General features: G+C 43.7%; 1 protein-coding gene across 1 annotated transcript in view; it reads right to left on the minus strand.

Moving 5' to 3' along the window:
- Positions 1 to 10696: 10696 nt before the first annotated feature.
- The window catches only part of PRPF3 (pre-mRNA processing factor 3), a 64591-nt gene continuing 57461 nt past the window's right edge, over positions 10697 to 17826 (minus strand). The window contains exons 14-16 of the mRNA XM_069727111.1: positions 15381 to 15464; positions 15154 to 15215; positions 10697 to 11419 (exon numbers count right to left, since the gene is read on the minus strand). Coding sequence (XP_069583212.1) covers positions 11273 to 11419; positions 15154 to 15215; positions 15381 to 15464 — 293 coding nt within the window. The 3' untranslated portion in view covers positions 10697 to 11272. The remainder of the gene's footprint in view (positions 11420 to 15153; positions 15216 to 15380; positions 15465 to 17826) is intronic.

The raw sequence follows: 17826 nt of genomic DNA on the forward strand, positions 1-17826 counted from the left end.
TTCCCAGAAGGTTGCTACCAGAGCCTCATTGTTAAAAGCAAGTTCTGAAGACAAGGTACGGAAACAGACCGCATAATGGCTCACGGAGAGGTTACCTTGGCGTAACCAGAGCAGAGAAGAGGCTGCAGAAGAAACGTGAATGGGCTCAACGAAGACCATATGAAAGGCTTCCAGGAAGGACTGTAGGTTCGACACAAACGGATCCCCTCTTTCCCACAGAGGATTGAGCCATGCTAGGGCCTCACTAGAGATGTGACAGGATGAAGGCCACTTTGGCTGGGTCCAAGGTGAACTGATGAGCCAGGAGTTCGAAGTGCAGCATGCACTGGTTAATGAACCCCCGACACTGGATGGGATCTTCGCCAAAGTGTGGTCTGGAACCTGGTGCATAACTGGCTGTCTGGTGGGTCACAGTGGTGGTAACTGCCGCCTGACAGGATGTGGTAGCGGCTGGTACTGCCAGTGCATCGAGACGAGTATTCACAGACCGTAGATAGGAAAGAATCTTGTCTTCCTGAATCTTCTGGCGGGAGACCTCCTGGTATAGGTCCAAGATGGAAGATGCCTGGGAGCCAGCGGATTTCATGGCGTGTGCAAACTAATGGGCTGGGTGGAACCACTGTGCAAAAGCCCAAGGAAGACCTAGAGGGGCGTGACTAGGAGCCTCACTTAATCCAACCATGGACACGCAGAAGCTAATGACACTGCAGCCGTGGAGAGACAAGAGAGGTGATCCAAGTGCTACTCAAGGACCTGACCTTGGGTAGATGGCGGTTGACTCTCGGAGCTAATAGCTGGAATGGCCCGGGGAATGTGCGACAGATGCAGGCAGGCAGGAGAAGGTGCATCCTACAACAACCACGGAGTAAATAATGTGCATCCTACAACAACCACGGAGTAAATATAAACCCAAAACGTCATTTACTAAAAAAGTAACATTTTATTAATCGACACATAACGAGTTTTATGTACAGACTTGATAAACAGGGTACACACAGAGCTCGTATACGGAGGACATAAATCACTGAAATGTCGCACCATGGGCAACAATAGAATATAGCCTATGGACACTAATACCATGTTCTGCTAAATATCCATATGAACGCACGTATCATTAAAGTGCATGGTGCCTGATAAGGTATAGCAGTGCATGTTATCAGTGTTACCATATAAGTAACTAATTGTCTAAACCTGAATAAGAAAAAGTAAAATTGGGGCTGCTGGACAAGACACTGGCACTAATCTTATGGGTAAGATAGACATGGCCTCAATTTTACTTTTTCCTATTCAGGTTTAGACAATTAGTTACTTATATGGTAACACTGATACCATGCGTGTACCCTGTTTATCAAGTCTGTACCTATACTCGTTTTGTGTCGATTAATAAAATTTTGTTACTTTTTTAGTAAATGACGTTTTGGGTTTAGATTTACTCCGTGGTTGTTGTAGGATGTATCTATTAGTGGAGTTTTTCCCTGTGATTCAATGAATGTCCATTATAAGGGTGTATCCCTGTGAATTTCTTACTGATATGCATCAGTGGTATCTGTATTTAGGCAGGAGAAGGTGACAGGAACTGCAGGTGCAGTCATGACAGTGATGGAGAAATGAGCACTGACGGGTGCAGCTGGCTCTGCTGCCGTTGAGGTGAGCACTGGCGGGTGCAGCTGGCTCTGCTGCCGTTGAGGTGAGCACTGGCGGGTGCAGCTGGCTCTGCTGCCGATGAGGTGAGCACTGGGGGTGCAGCTGGCTCTGCTGCAGGCAAAGGGACCTGAGAAACTGACAAGCATTTTAGGAACAAAGTCAACATTGCACAGGCACCTCCATGTTGGAGGAGGCGGTTTAAATAGAAATACCTCCAGCTATTGGCTGGGTACACTTTACAGGAACGTGAACAGCCCCTTTAAGAAAGAGGAAGGGTGAGCATGCGCTCTAACCACAGTGCCTGGAGACCTGCTAGGAGTGCGCACACACCAGGCAGCAGCAGACTGCAGGCAGATGTGGGCACTACATACTGAGGGGAGGAGAGGGCATATGCAGCTATATACTGAGAGGAGGAAGGGTGTATACACACTTATTTAAGATACAGTTCTTTAACCAATCTGGGCTTAACATGCCGCTTCTCAGTTTTAATTTGAGGGTATTTGCATCGTAATCTTTAACCCTGCTGTACTGTTTGGGTCAATATGACCCGAAATAATTTCTGAGACCCTGTAGATTTTTTTATATGAGGATTTGAAACTAGTGGTATCTTGACTTCTCAATTGTGGAGCTCTCTATATATTTTTTTGTTTTGTTTTTTTTGTTTACTTTTTGCTACACGCTGATTGTTACACTTGTACTGTTCGGGTCAATATGACCCGATAGCATTTTATACTGTTCTACAGGTCTCTGATTATTTCTGGTCGCCACATATTTAGAGCTACAATGTGTCTTGAAAGGTTTCATGAAATTTCTAGAGTACTGCGGTTTGATTCTAAAACAGAGTGGAAAGAAGAGCTAAATATAAAGTAGCACCTATTAGAAATGTTTGAAATCAGTGGGTAGAGATTCTACCAAAATTGTATAATAGTGGTGAAAATGTAACTGTTGATGAGCAACTGGTGGCATTCCGAGGTAGGTGCCCATTCAGACAATATATACCAAGTAAGCCAGCAAAATACGGCATCAAGATCTGGACACTTTGCGACAGCAAAAGTTCATATGCTCTAAATGTTCAAGTGTATACAGGAAAAACCCCTGGTGAAAGACCTGAAAAAAATCAGGGTATGCGTGTTGTTCTCGATTTGAATCATGGACGAAAAGGACAAAATGCCACATGTGACAACTTTTTTACATCCTATCAACTAGGCCAGATGTTGAAGAAAACACAACTTACCATGCTGGGTACTATAAGAAAAAACAAACCTGAACTACCGCAAGGTATTCTTAGCAAGAGAGTGGTGTACAGTTCTACTTTTTCTTTTTCTGGAAATACAACTGTTATTTCTTATGTTCCAAAAAAAACAAAGCAGGTAATTCTAATGAGCACAATGCACCATGACAATGCCGTAAGTGATAGAGAAGACAGAAAGCCTGACATTATTTTGGATTATAATGCCACAAAGGGAGCAGTTGATACTTTAGACCAAGCAATATCAACATATACATGCAAACGCAAAACCAATCGGTGGCCAATGATTTTATTTTATAACATACTGGACGTTTCTGCATACAATGCATTTGTCTTATGGAGAGAAATCGACCCCGATTGGAACCGGAATAAGCTGCATAAAAGAAGATTATTTCTTGAGGAATTGGGCAAATCCCTGGTTAGGCCATATATTGACAGCAGAAAAGTGACCCCCCGAAGTGAAGGAGCAATAGCCATTATAAAAAGTGTCCAGCATGCTCAAGAAAGAGACTCCACATCCACGGCCTCCACCAGCATAGCTACCAGCAGCACAGCTATGAGCAAAAAAAGGAAGAGATGTAGCTTCTGTCCATCTTCCTGTGACAATAAGACTACTCTGACATGAGCTGGATGTTCAAAATATCTGTGTAAAGGACATGTGTCTTATTATTGTGTTCAGTGTAAAAACGCATGAACATGTTCAGTTTTTTCTTTTTTCTTTCTAAAAAGGTTGAAATTTTTATGATTTTTCATTTGTTGATTTATAAATATTGTTTTCAAAAAGTTAAATTTCATGTTTTAGTAGTAGTAATGTAAAGCTTCTTTGTTATTTGTGTGCAGAATGCCAACAATCAAAGACAATTGTAAAAAGCCTGTGTAACCTTTTTATGAAAAAAAAATTATTTAGTTTAAATTTTTCATTTGTTTATGATCAACCATGTTCACATACAGTAGAATAATGAAAAACGTATTCAAATAAAACACTTAGAGTAGCTAAAAATCAAGAATTAATAGGTCGGGTCATATTGACCCGGGAACAGTACAAGTTTATAGCAAATGCGAACAGAACAGCAGGGTTAATATATAACTGCCTTTTTTTCAAGGGATCAAAAGTAATTGGGTAATTATCTCAAAAGGTCTTTAATGGGCTGCATGGGCTATTCCCTTATTAATCTATCATCAATTAATCAGGCACAAGGGCTAGAGCGGATTCCAGTGTGGCATTTGCATTTGGAAGCTGTTGCGATGAACCCACAACATTCAATCGTGAGCTCTCAATGGGAGAGAAACAGATCATCATTAGGCTGAAAAAGAAAAAAAAAAATCCATGAGAGATGGCAGAAAGGTTATGAGTGGCAAAATAAACAAACATTCTGTAAAATAAAGCGCACTTGTGAATTCAAAAAGGTTTGAACCACAGAAAACAATAGTGTTGGATGATCGCAGAATCCTTTCCACGGTGAAGAAAAATCCCTTCACAACATCCACCCAAGTGAAGAACAGTCTCCAGGGAGTAGGTGTTTCAGACTCTAAGTCTACCATAAAGAAAAGAATTCATGAGAGCACATACAGAGGGGTCCACCACAAGGTGCAAACCATTAGTCAGCCTTAGAAATAGAAAGGCCAGATTAGATTTTACAGACAAAAAAAACTCAGCTCAGGTCTGAAAAAGCAAGACTAAGTTCGAACTGTAGAAGAATGATGGGAAGAGGAAAGTATGGAAAAGGCTTGGAGTGGCGCCTGATCCATGGCACAGCACATTAATTAATTTTTTATCAGACAGGAATATATCACCGTTATTTTGTCTACTTCCTCGTATGGAAGGAAAAAAAATATTTTTACATGAATCCACAAGAATTCCCAGAAAGACTGGTCTCTGCTCCAGAATAATTTTTGATTTCCTTGAATTTAAGAGCCACGCCATGAAAGTAAGTTCAGTGGTCACGCGATTTACTGCCTGACTGCAGTTTATTCAAGAAAAGAGGAGGGGGGAGAGGAAAAGTTAAGGCCCCTTCACATTAAGCGACGCTGCAACGATACAGACAACGATCCGGATCGCTGCAGCGTCGCTGTTTGGTCGCTGGAGAGCTGCCACACAGACAGCTCTCCAGCGACCAACGATGCCGGTAACCAGGGTAAACATCAGGTAACTAAGCGCAGGGCCGCGCTTAGTAACCTGATGTTTACCCTGGTTACCATCCTAAAATTTAAAAAAAACAAACACTACATACTTACCTACCGCTGTCTGTCCTCCAGCGCTGTGCTCTGCACTCCTCCTGTACTGGCTGTGTGAGCACAGCGGCCGGAAAGCAGAGCGGTGACGTCACCGCTCTGCTTTCCGGCTGACCGACGCTGACACAGGATGCAGGAGGAGTGCAGAGAAGCAGAGTGCCGGGGACAGACAGCGGTAGGTAAGTATGTAGTGTTTGTTTTTTTTACTTTTAGGATGGTAACCAGGATAAACATCGGGTTACTAAGCGCGGCCCTGCGCTTAGTTACCTGATGTTTACCCTGGTTACCAGTGAAGACATCGCTGGATCGGTGTCACACACGCCGATCCAGCGATGTCAGCAGGAGTCCAGCGACGAAATAAAGTTCTGGACTTTATTCAGCGACCAACGATCTCCCAGCAGGGGCCTGATCGTTGGTCGCTGTCACACATAACGATTTCATTAACGATATCGTTGCTACGTCACAAAAAGCAACGATATCGTTAACAATATCGTTATGTGTGAAGGTACCTTTAGGAGCTTGACACGCCGAGATATGCATCTGTAAGCCGTTGCAAATGAATATAGCTGGTGGGTGCCGTACCTGCTGGTGATTTCAGCTGAAGTAGAAGAAAGGAAAACAGAAGACAGGTGACATGAAGCAGATCACCTGTCTTATTCATGGGTTTTTTTTTTCCTGTGCTATGTTGTGCATAAATATGTGATTCTTCAGAATTTCTTTTAGTCTATGCCTGATGAAGAGACCTGCGTAGTCTCGAAAGCTTTCAATTTGTTACCATCTTTTCAGTTAGCCATTAAAAAGGTATAAACCACTGAGGACTCTCAATTCTACATATTTGACTTAAAATAGTGATTCAAATCTTTCAGTTTCACTACGGTTCTTAAGGAGCAGTCTGGATTTCCCAGTTAAAAAAAAAAAAAAAAAAAAAAAAAAGCACTGTAGAATCTGGTCCCTGAGCCTTAGTAAGTACCCCCTTCTATACTAAGGACAGGGTTTCCTGTTTTAAGGCCTGTAGTTCTGACTTCTTGGACTGGATTTTTGAGACCAAGAACATTCCTGGCGGCCAAGAGCGGAATTCTAGCTTTAACCCCTGCTCTATGTTATCTAACATCCATCTGTTTTTTTTTTAATCTCTACCTAGGCAGGAAGAAACCTTTTTAACCTTTCATCTACCTGGGGTCTGGTGTCATTGTCTTCCAGGTCTCTATGGAGAATCAGAGGGAAAAAGAGTCATAATTAAGGCCTTTCCTATTTCAAGGCCACTGGTCCTTGTAGACGCAAACTCCCTTATTCCAGAAGCACAAAAGAAATTAGCGGGAAATCCTTTCTTGGCATATGTCGCCTTCTCCAGTATCTCATCTACAACTGGCCTAAAAAGGAATTCTCCATGGAATGGAATACCAAAAAGTTTACTTTTTGACTTAAGATCCCCTGCCCAATTCTTCAACCTAAAAGCCCTGCGAGCAGAGTACACAAGTGGGCTCGGAGTCTTAGGCTATGTTCACACCTTGCGTCGGGTCCCTGCGGGTTCTCCCGCAGCGGATTTGATAAATCTGCAGGGCAAAACAACTGCGGTTCTCCCTGCAGATTTATCGCGGTTTTTTCCGCGTTTTCCGCTGCGGGTTTCCGCCTATACTATTGATGCTGCATATGCAGCAATATGCAGCATCAATAGTAATGTTAAAAATAATAAAAATTGGTTATACTCACCCTCTGATGTCCGGATCTCCTGGGCGCTGCACCCGGCGGTCCGGTTCCTAAGATGCTGTGGGAGAAGGACCCTTCGTGACGTCACGGTCATGTGACCGCGACGTCACCGCAGGTCCTGGTCGCACAGCAACTCTGACCGGACGGCCGCGTGCAGCGCCCAGGAGCTCCGGACATCAGAGGGTGAGTATAACCAGATTTTTTATTTTTTAACCCCAAATATGGTTCCCAGGGCCTGGAGGAGAGTCTCCTCTCCTCCACCCCGGGTACCACCCGCACATTATCCGCTTACTTCCCGCAACGTGGGCACAGCCCCATGCGGGAAGTAAGCGGTTCAATGTATTCCTATGGGTGCAGAATCGCAGCGATTCTGCACAAAGAAGTGACATGCTGCGGGTTGTAAACCGCTGCGTTCCCGCGCGGTTTTTCCCGCAGCATGTGCACAGCGGTTTGCGGTTTCCATAGGGTTTACATGTTACTGTAAACGCTATGGAAACTGCTGCGGACCCGCAGCATCAAAATCGCGGCGGTTCCGCGGTAAAAACCGCTAAGTGTGAATATAGCCTTAATGTCTTCAATTTTCATTGTGGGCCCCAACAGCTTTAACTAATTTCTCTGTGTCCTCTGCCAGGAAACAAGGATGGCCTTTGTTATTGTCTGAGGATGAGACATTCGAATAAAAGCCTTCTAATTCCCCATCTTCCAAGTCCTCATCCGTGCTCGTATCCTACACCTCTGCAGGAACATAAGGGGTCCCATTCTTATTTCCCTTAAGCCAATTCCTGATCTCCGATTCCACAATAGCCTTCATGTTATTCATAAGGGACGAGATTCCTCTGCCTCTCTTCTCTATGCAAAGTTGGCACAATTTTTAGTTATAGGATGGCAACAATATGTTTTTACAAAGTGCACATTCCTTATTCTTTGCCTTATTCAGCGCTTTTCAAGGCCTGTTCTACAACAAAACATATTCAGACACAGAATTAGTCTGAAAGTAAAAGAGGTATTTAACTCATACACCCCAGAAGTAGAAAACCACTGTGCATGGACATGCTGCGTCTTCCAAAGGATCTCTGGTATGGCTCCCTTCCTCCATTCTACCGGTCCACTGGTGCAGCCAAGAATATTAAGGAAAGAGCACCTTTTATAATGAGGTGCCATTTTCGAATTTCCCACCTTTGGGGCGATTGCCCCCATAGTCCACATCCCCAGAAGTGAAAACAGACGCCGGACACTTTCCACTGTGCGCATGTGTTCGCGACATACTGCGGCCCTTAGGATGGAAGCAAGGGGATGTATCTTCCCCCTAAGCCGCTCAGGTCAGCACCCCTTCACCCCCAGACATTCCCTCGGGAACTCTCCCTCCAAGGACAGGAAACCACTGAAGCAGGAAGCGAGGCGCAGAGTCTTCGGCTCTCCAAACCATTACATTGTAAAACATAGAGATCGCACCAGGTGATATCCATTTTTCTTTTTTTTATGGGGGTGGGGGGAGGGGTGGGCAGGATCATTTGCCTGCAAAAAAAAAAAACCTTGTGAGAAAGGCACACGGGCCATAACCCAGAAACAAAAGTAACAGATGGCACATGTACCAAGAAAAACCCTGATTGTTTATGCTCCATCAGCTGTAGAGCGCACAGGATTATTTTATATTTTACTACTTTGATTTTTTATTATAGGCCTGGCAAAAAAAAAACAACACAGAAGGATTGTTGCCAGGAGGCATCTAAGGAACCACATTGAGGTGCAGCAAGGATGGTAATTTGTGGCCGTTGAATGGGAATCCTTGCAAACCACCTTCTACCTGCCAGCATCCACCACATCTATCTCATGGCTTATCAAAAGGGGAGCCAAAGAGGCCAGAAAGTAGGGTTCTCGTGCAGCGCATGCAGAATATGGACCTGACTCCAGAGAATTGATCTACTTATCTCTAGTAAAAATCATTCTCCAGACATTTTAATTGGAGGACATATGTTGTTTTTACAATATTTTAAAGGGAATATATCAGCAGGTGTTTGCTATTTAATGTAGGGACAGAGAGCCTGATTTCAGGGATGTATCACTTATAAGGCGGTGTGCTGTAGTTTCAATACCATCAGCGTTTTATCAGCAGGTGGTTATCACTGCAGAACTAGGCCATATGCGCAGACCAGTCAGGCTAATCTGTGTAACTCCGCCCCCACCATTTATTGGCAGCTTGCTGACGGTGTACACAGGAAGCTGCCAATCAGGGGTGTGGGCGGGGTTATAATGAAGAGAAAACAAGGATTCTATCCAAACTGCACCAAGCAGACCGGTAAGTGACATTACTGGAATCAGAATATCTGCCCCTACATCATGCTGCTATCAGATTACAAAGCAAAAACCTGCTGACAGACTCCCTTTAAAGGGAACCTGTCACCCCGAAAATCGCGGGTGAGGTAATCCCACAGGCATCAGGGGCTTATCTACAGCATTCTGTAATGCTGTAGATAAGCCCCCGATGTTACCTGAAAAAGGAGAAAAAGACGTTATATTATACTCACCCAGGGGCGGTCCCGCTGCTGGTCAGGTCGGATGGGCGTCTCCGGTCCGCTCCGGCGCCTCCTATCTTCTTTCCATGACGTCCTCTTCTGATCTTCAGCCACGGCTCCGGCGCAGGCGTACTTTGCTCTGCCCTCTTGAGGGCAGAGGATAGTACTGCAGTGCGCAGGCGCCGGAAAGGTCAGAGGCCCGGCGCCTGCGCACTGCAGTACTTTGTCTGCCCTCAGGGCAGAGCAAAGTACGCCGGAGCCGTGGCTGAAGATCAGAAGAGGACGTCTTGTAATGAAGATAGGAGGCGCCGGAGCGGACCAGAGACGCCCATCTGACCTGACCAGCAGCGGGACCGCCCCTGGGTTTGTATAATATAACGTCTTTTTCTCCTTTTTCAGGTAACATCGGGGGCTTATCTACAGCATTACAGAATGCTGCAGATAAGCCCCTGATGCCGGTGGGATTACCTCACCCGCGAATTTCGGGGTGACAGGTTCCCTTTAAGGACTTGGGTTTGTCCATACTGCATGTGTAAAGACTGATCAGGGGGAGCTGACACTTTTGGGTTAGTGTCTGCCTCTTAATGACATCCAGAGTGAAGTAACGCCCCCCACCTCCCCCAAACGATGATACACCTGAGAAAAAAGGATTTCACAGAAAACTTTGTAATCAGCAAAATCGCTGGCCCGTGGTACCGCAGCAACTAAATAAGGAATACTTAAGGCGAAAGATCAAACCCGTGAAAGTTTACAACAAAATATATATTTTTAAATAAACAACTTAAATATAGGGAAGATTAATTTACGTACCAATTAATTGTATCAGCGACTCAGGTTTTTTTCTTTTTTTTTTGTGTTTAATTACTTTGCATAAAAGACAAGATGTTACTTCTAGCAATGCAAATTAAAAAAAAAAAATCCAACCGTGAAAAAAAAATTAGCTGTACGCTAAAAAGGCTTTTCAAAATGTAAAAATAAAAATTTAATTAATGTCCTTTGTTACCAGCGTCCCCAATTTCTGCCCCTCTTCTATATCACTGTCATTAAGATAGCCCTCTTCTTCTAACGAAAGGGGGCTGGCTTAGTGAATGAGTTGAGCCAGCCATATGGCGAAAGGGAAGGAAAACAAACATGTTGGTGGCGATCCTCAACCGCGTGGAGGGCAGAACTTACAATATGGGTGCAGTGTCCAGAACAGCAACATTTTATCTCCCCTTTAGTTACAGTTTGAGATTTTTTCTTCTGCATCTTCTCTTCCCTCATTTCTAAAATAGCTCCAAAATTAGAAATTTTTGAAGCTCCCATAGAAATTAATGGAAGAAAGCCGTACATCTGATCCTTTGCTACTGTGGTCTATTCAATAAGCTTTATTAAAACCATCCCTTTACAACATTGCATTTACACACGGCCGATGCAGACATGTAAATTTGGGCAACACTGCTGCTGCATATAAATGATGGGGTCTTCTGGGATCCATCCGATATAGGTACGGCTAGACCTACAGACAGCATAGTGTGGTCATATCGCTCTAGGACCTATAAGCTATTAGCAATAAGGCTAAAAAAAACCTTTTCGGAAGGCATCACCCATGTCTTGCCATTGGAAACAACTCTACAGAATATTTGTTTTGAAGAGGAGTAAAAAATAATAAATCACCCATTAAAAAAAATTTTCAGGGCCACTGACCACAGGGGCTACTAGAAAAAAAACTTCAAAGCATAGGCGAACCTGTCTAGAGCAGTGTGTAAAAAATTTTTTTTATTTTTTTGGTATTCCGGAAGTGGAACTTGTTCTCTGCTTGTGTCCTAGGTCCAGCGGTGAGGAGTAAAATGATGTAATGTTGTCCAAAATCAAAGGTTTGCGGAAAATACAACCATGGTAGATCTATCTGACATGACCCCCTCTGCCCAAAAAAAATAGATGGAGCTCAGTCTGCAGTTTCCAAAACTGATTGACTCAGTGCCAGGTCCCAGTAGTGCTCAGCCACGTACTTCTTAAAATGTTCCCGAGCCATGTTTTCTGTGGGGCACTGTTTGAATTTTATGTCACCAAAACTGCGTTCTTTGGCCGTTCCCTAAAAAAAAAAAAAAATATTGATAATTACGAGGTAATCCAAGACAACATTTATGCATCTTGAGTTCTCACCAGACGATGCAGCACCTTGGTTTTAATGCTGCCAGGGCTTGCTGTGGGCAAGACAAACATGAAGAAATATAGTTCCCAGGATTCCTCTCTTCTCTTACAGACACTTTCTCGCGACTACAAGAAGTACGGTAGTGCTGTAAGTACTCACTGACACAGATCTGCTACTGGCATACTGCTGTGTTGTTCCCTTATGGTTTCTCATGCTGGGCACTTCGTCATCTGCTGCCTAGCATGAGAAACACAATTCCTTCAGAAACAGCGAAGGAGAGATGTGACCCAGTGACCAGAGGTGAAGGGATATGTGATGTCCTGACCTATAAGCACACGAGGAGGAGATAAACAGTGGGGGCATGGTCATGTTGCTGTATGAGAGACTGACTTCAAGGTTTTTTTTCTCATTTTCATGAATGGGTATTGTTGAATACTACATGTAAAAACAAGAACTTTTGCAATTTACTACTACATTTTCAGCCATTCTTGAGGTATTTAATTTTTTTTTTATGTTTACAGCTTGTTGCCTTGGAGACAGACCACTGCAAGGGCAATGCTTACAAGCCCATTTCTATGGAGCTTGTAAGCTTTATTTAGCAGCTGACCACGATCATTGGAGCTCGCCGTTAGTGCAGTGCTTACAAATGAAAACGCAGTGGTGGTCGGTCTCCTAGGCAACAGGGAAGTAAACAAATGTTAATATCTCAAGAACGGCTTCAAATTTTAACAAACTGTAAATTGAAAAAGTGCTTGTTTTTACAAGTACTATTCGACTACATCCATCTATGAACATGGGGAATAACACCAAAGATCTATCTCAGTTATAGACACTTCAAAAGCAAGTAACAAATCTTACTGCATATAAACCATTTGCATGCAATTGTAAAGACCAGATCACCATTTTAAGGTTTTACAATCCCCACCATAAAGTAGCTGTATAGACAATAACTAAATGGTGGCCCGATTCTAACGCATCGGGTATTCTAAAATATATATGTATGTATGTATGTATATAGCAGCCACATAGTATATAGCACAGGCCACGTAGTATATAGGAGTACTACATGGCCTGTGCTATATACTATGTGGCTGCTATATACATACAAGCATATTGTAGAATACCCGATGCGTTAATACAGGCCACGCAGTAAATAACACAGCCCACGTAGTATATAACAGCCACGAAGTATATAACACAGCCCACGTAGTATGTAACACAGCCAACGTAGTATGTAACACAGGCCACGTAGTATATAACACTGGCCACGTAATACAGGTCCTTCTCAAAAAATTAGCATATAGTGTTAAATTTCATTATTTACCATAATGTAATGACTACAATTAAACTTTCATATATTATAGATTCATTATCCACCAACTGAAATTTGTCAGGTCTTTTATTGTTTTAATACTGATGATTTTGGCATACAACTCCTGATAACCCAAAAAACCTGTCTCAATAAATTAGCATATTTCACCCATCCAATCAAATAAAAGTGTTTTTTAATAACAAACAAAAAAACCAACAAATAATAATGTTCAGTTATGCACTCAATACTTGGTCGGGAATCCTTTGGCAGAAATGACTGCTTCAATGCGGCGTGGCATGGAGGCAATCAGCCTGTGACACTGCTGAGATGTTATGGAGGCCCAGGATGCTTCAATAGCGGCCTTAAGCTCATCCAGAGTGTTGGGTCTTGCGTCTCTCAACTTTCTCTTCACAATATCCCACAGATTCTCTATGGGGTTCAGGTCAGGAGAGTTGGCAGGCCAATTGAGCACAGTAATACCATGGTCAGTAAACCATTTACCAGTGGTTTTGGCACTGTGAGCAGGTGCCAGGTCGTGCTGAAAAATGAAATCTTCATCTCCATAAAGCATTTCAGCCGATGGAAGCATGAAGTGCTCCAAAATCTCCTGATAGCTAGCTGCATTGACCCTGCCCTTGATGAAACACAGTGGACCAACACCAGCAGCTGACATGGCACCCCACACCATCACTGACTGTCGGTACTTGACACTGGACTTCAGGCATTTTGGCATTTCCTTCTCCCCAGTCTTCCTCCAGACTCTGGCACCTTGATTTCCGAATGACATGCAAAATTTGCTTTCATCAGAAAAAAGTACTTGGGACCACTTAGCAACAGTCCAGTGCTGCTTCTCTGTAGCTCAAAAGTGGCTTTACCTGGGGAATGCGGCACCTGTAGCCCATTTCCTGCACACGCCTGTGCACGGTGGCTCTGGATGTTTCCACACCAGACTCAGTCCACTGCTTCCTCAGGTTCCCCAAGGTCTGGAATCGGTCCTTCTCCACAATCTTCCTCAGGGTCCGGTCTCCTCTTCTCGTTGTACAGCGTTTTCTGCCACATTGTTTCCTTCCAACAGACTTACCATTGAGGTGCCTTGATACAGCACTCTGGGAACAGCCTATTTGTTGAGAAATTTCTTTCTGGGTCTTACCCTCTTGCTTGAGGGTGTCAATGATGGCCTTCTTGACATCTGTCAGGTCGCTAGTCTTACCCATGATGGGGGTTTTGAGTAATGAACCAGGCAGGGAGTTTATAAAAGCCTCAGGTATCTTTTGCATGTGTTTAGAGTTAATTAGTTGATTCAGAAGATTAGGGTAATAGGTCGTTTAGAGAACCTTTTCTTGATATGCTAATTTATTGAGACAGGTTTTTTGGGTTATCAGGAGTTGTATGCCAAAATCATCAGTATTAAAACAATAAAAGACCTGACAAATTTCAGTTGGTGGATAATGAATCTATAATATATGAAAGTTTAATTGTAATCATTACATTATGGTAAATAATGAAATTTAACACTATATGCTAATTTTTTGAGAAGGACCTGTATATAACACAGCTTATGTAATATATAGCACAGCCCACATAGTATATAGCACAGCCCACATAGTATCTAACACTGCCCATAGAAGTAAATAGTCCCATACAGCTTCATATAATACACGATACACGACTATTCCGCACAGCTGGGGCCACCGTACACATAGATCACTACTCCCAGGCCCGGCCACTCACCGTGTAATTAAAATAAAAAATAGTGATATACTCACCCGCCGGAGTCCAGCGAAGCTGTGCTGATGCGCGCGCGGCTGCCTCCATCTCTCGTTCCCAGGATGCATTGCGAAATTACCCAGATGACTTAGCGGTTTTGCGAGACCGCTAAGTCTTCTGGGTAATTTCGCAATGCACCTCTGGGAACAGAAGCTGGCGGCAGGCGCGAGCGCATCGTCGGACGACGGAAGGTGAGAATAGCAGGTTTTTTGTTTTTTTATTATTTTTAACATTAGATCTTTATACTATTGATGCTGCTTAGGCAGCATCAATAGTAAAAAGTTGGGGACACACAGGGTTAATAGCAGCGTAAACGGAGTGCGTTACCCGCGGCATAACGCGGTCTGTTATAGCTGGCATTAACCCTGTGTGAGCGGTGCCTGGACTGCAATATGGAGCGGGCGCCGAGCACTGACTGGATGGAAGTAGGGAGGGACTAATTCTCGGCCTGACTGTGCCCATCGCTGATTGGTCGCGGCAGCCAGGACAGGCAGCTGGCGAGACCAATCAGCGGCGCGGGATTTCCGTTACACAGACAGACAGACAGATGGACGGAAGTACCCCTTAGACAATTATATATAGATCTGGAGCTCACCTCCCACACTAAAGAGCACTTGTTCGACTTTTTTACTGTTTCCTCATCTGACTCGTCATCATCTGTAGGGAAAAAAAATAGCTGATTATGGATCTTCACCAGAATAAGCGTTTCAGTTCCTGGAGTGTATGGCGAGGCGATATACAAGCTAGGACTGAGCACATACAGAATAGCAGAGATCCCCGATGGGGTTATTGGGCGTTGCCTATATGAATCCATGAACTTACTGTCAGCCTTTGGATTGGACGTCTGCTCATCCCATTTTATCCGGTTCAGCATCAATCGCTTAAATTTCTTCTGGGCTTTGGGTCCTGCAATTAAAAATCAGTCCCAAATTGTACATTTCCAACAGGAGTTTTATTTCTTTTTATTATAATTTTTGGTGAGCGGTGCGTTGACTGAAAAAATGAAAGAAAAAAAAAAAAAGTAATTCTACAATTTTAATTACCTTCTTCAATACACTTTGGTTATATAATTTAGTATTTTGATAGTTTTAACTGTTGCGTAGGCAGCAGGACTGTATATAATTTTTTTTAACAAATATATATTTTATTTAATATACTTTTGAAAAAAAATAGGTTTTTAATTTCACACTATTTTTTGGTCCTCTTTGGAGCCTTGATCCTGCGATCGCTACTAATTTATACTACATACAATAGCTGGTACCCTACACTGCCATACTGCGGTATATGGTTCACAATTTTTTTCCTTCCGTTGACAATCTACTATTAGCACAGTTCAAAGGAAGGTTGGAAGCCCTTTAACGCCCTTTATTTTCACAAGGGTAACAGGAAAAAATGGACCCTAAAATATGTTGCGCAATTTCTCCTGAGTACGCTGATATCCCAAATGTGGGGGAAACCACTGTTTGGGCACACAGAGCTCGGAAGTGAAGGAGCGCCATTGACTTTTTTAATGCAAAATTTGCTGGAATAATTAGCGGGCTCAATAGTGGAAAGAACCCACAAGTGACATCTTGGAAGCTAGACCCGTCAGGGAACTCATATAGATGTGTGGTGACCACCATGAACGCCCAGCTGTTTCACATGAGTTTATAATGTACAGATGTGAAAATTTATATTTATGAAAATAAATAAAAACACATTTTTCCCACAAAAATTTTTTTTTTTTGCCTCAATTTCATTTTCACAAGGACAGCAGGAGAAAGACCTAAAAATTTGTTGTGCAATTTCTCCCGAGTACGCCAATACTCCATAGGAAACGTTCACATTACGTTTTTGGCGTCAGTTAGACGGACTACGTTACACCGCGGCATAACGCGGTGTAACGTAGTCCATTAACACCGCCATTTAGTCCAATGTCAGACGCATCGCCAGCGCACGCCTATTGTGGGCGTTCACTAGCGATGTGCCGTCATTGAGTGACGGACCCTTGGTCATGGGTTGTAGCGTTTCCGGGTCCATCACCGCTAGCGCAGAGAGAGCACCTGCTAGCTCTATCTGCGGTAGCGCGATGACATATCGGCACTTGCGTTAACAGCAGCCCATTAACGCATGTGTTGAACGGGCTGCTGTTAACGCAATGTGAACCTGGCCATATGTGGTCGAAAACTAATTTTGAGGCACAGATGAGAAGGGAAGGATATGTTACAGATTTTTCTGCGCTGGTTTGAGGGTGCCATGTCACACTGGTAGAGACCATGAGGTGCCAGAACAACAGAACCCGTCATAAGTGACCCCATTTTACAAAGTACACTTTTCAATTAATTAATCTAGGGGTGCGGTGATCATATTGACACCACAAGTGTGTCACAGAAATTAATACCAACGGGAAATGAAGAAAAATTACATTTTTACCACCAAAACAGGGATTTTTGTGTACTCACCGTAAAATCCTTTTCTCCGAGCCACTCATTGGGGGACACAGGACTAAGGGTGTTATGCTGCTGCCACTAGGAGGCTGACACTAAGTAGATACAAAATAGATTAGCTCCACCTCTGCAGTATACACCCACACCCTGGCTCCAGCTGAACCAGTTCAGTGAAAAAGCAGTGGGAGAACATGATCATCATACAAAAGGTTAAAAAAAAACGTCAAACCGAAGAACATACTCAGGCCAGCAGGGTGGGTGCTGTGTCCCCCAATGAGTGGCTCGGAGAAAAGGATTTTACGGTGAGTACAACAAAATCCCTGTTTCTCCATCGCCTCATTGGGGGACACAGGACGATGGGACGTCCTAAAGCAGTCCCTGGGTGGGGAATCGACAGAACAAACCGCCATGCACCAGCTGCCTAGAGATGCGTTACCGCCGCTTGCAAGATCTTTCTTCCCAGGCCTGCATCTGCGGAAGCCTGAGTGTGAACGTTGTAGTGCTTCGAGAAGGTGTGCAGACTGGACCAAGTCGCAGTCTTGCAAACCTGTTTCGCCGACCGAGTGGAGTGTGCCTTAATCCCCGATAGGATAGGTTTGCCTCTGACACGGTAAGGCTCCTGAATAGCCGAGTGAATCCACCTGGCTATTGTGGACTTGGAAGCGGCCAGACCCTTCCTGTGATCTCTGGAAGTACAAAAAAGGCGTCTATCTTGCGACAGGATGCCGTCCGAGCGATGTATCTTCTGAGAACCCTGACGAGATCCAGAGTGTGGAGAGCCCCCTCAAAACGGTGTATTGGTGCCAGACAAAATGAGGGCAGGACAATGTCCTTGATAAGGT

Source organism: Ranitomeya imitator, chromosome 1 (assembly GCF_032444005.1).
Source record: "Ranitomeya imitator isolate aRanImi1 chromosome 1, aRanImi1.pri, whole genome shotgun sequence".
Taxonomy (NCBI): Eukaryota; Metazoa; Chordata; class Amphibia; order Anura; family Dendrobatidae; genus Ranitomeya; species Ranitomeya imitator.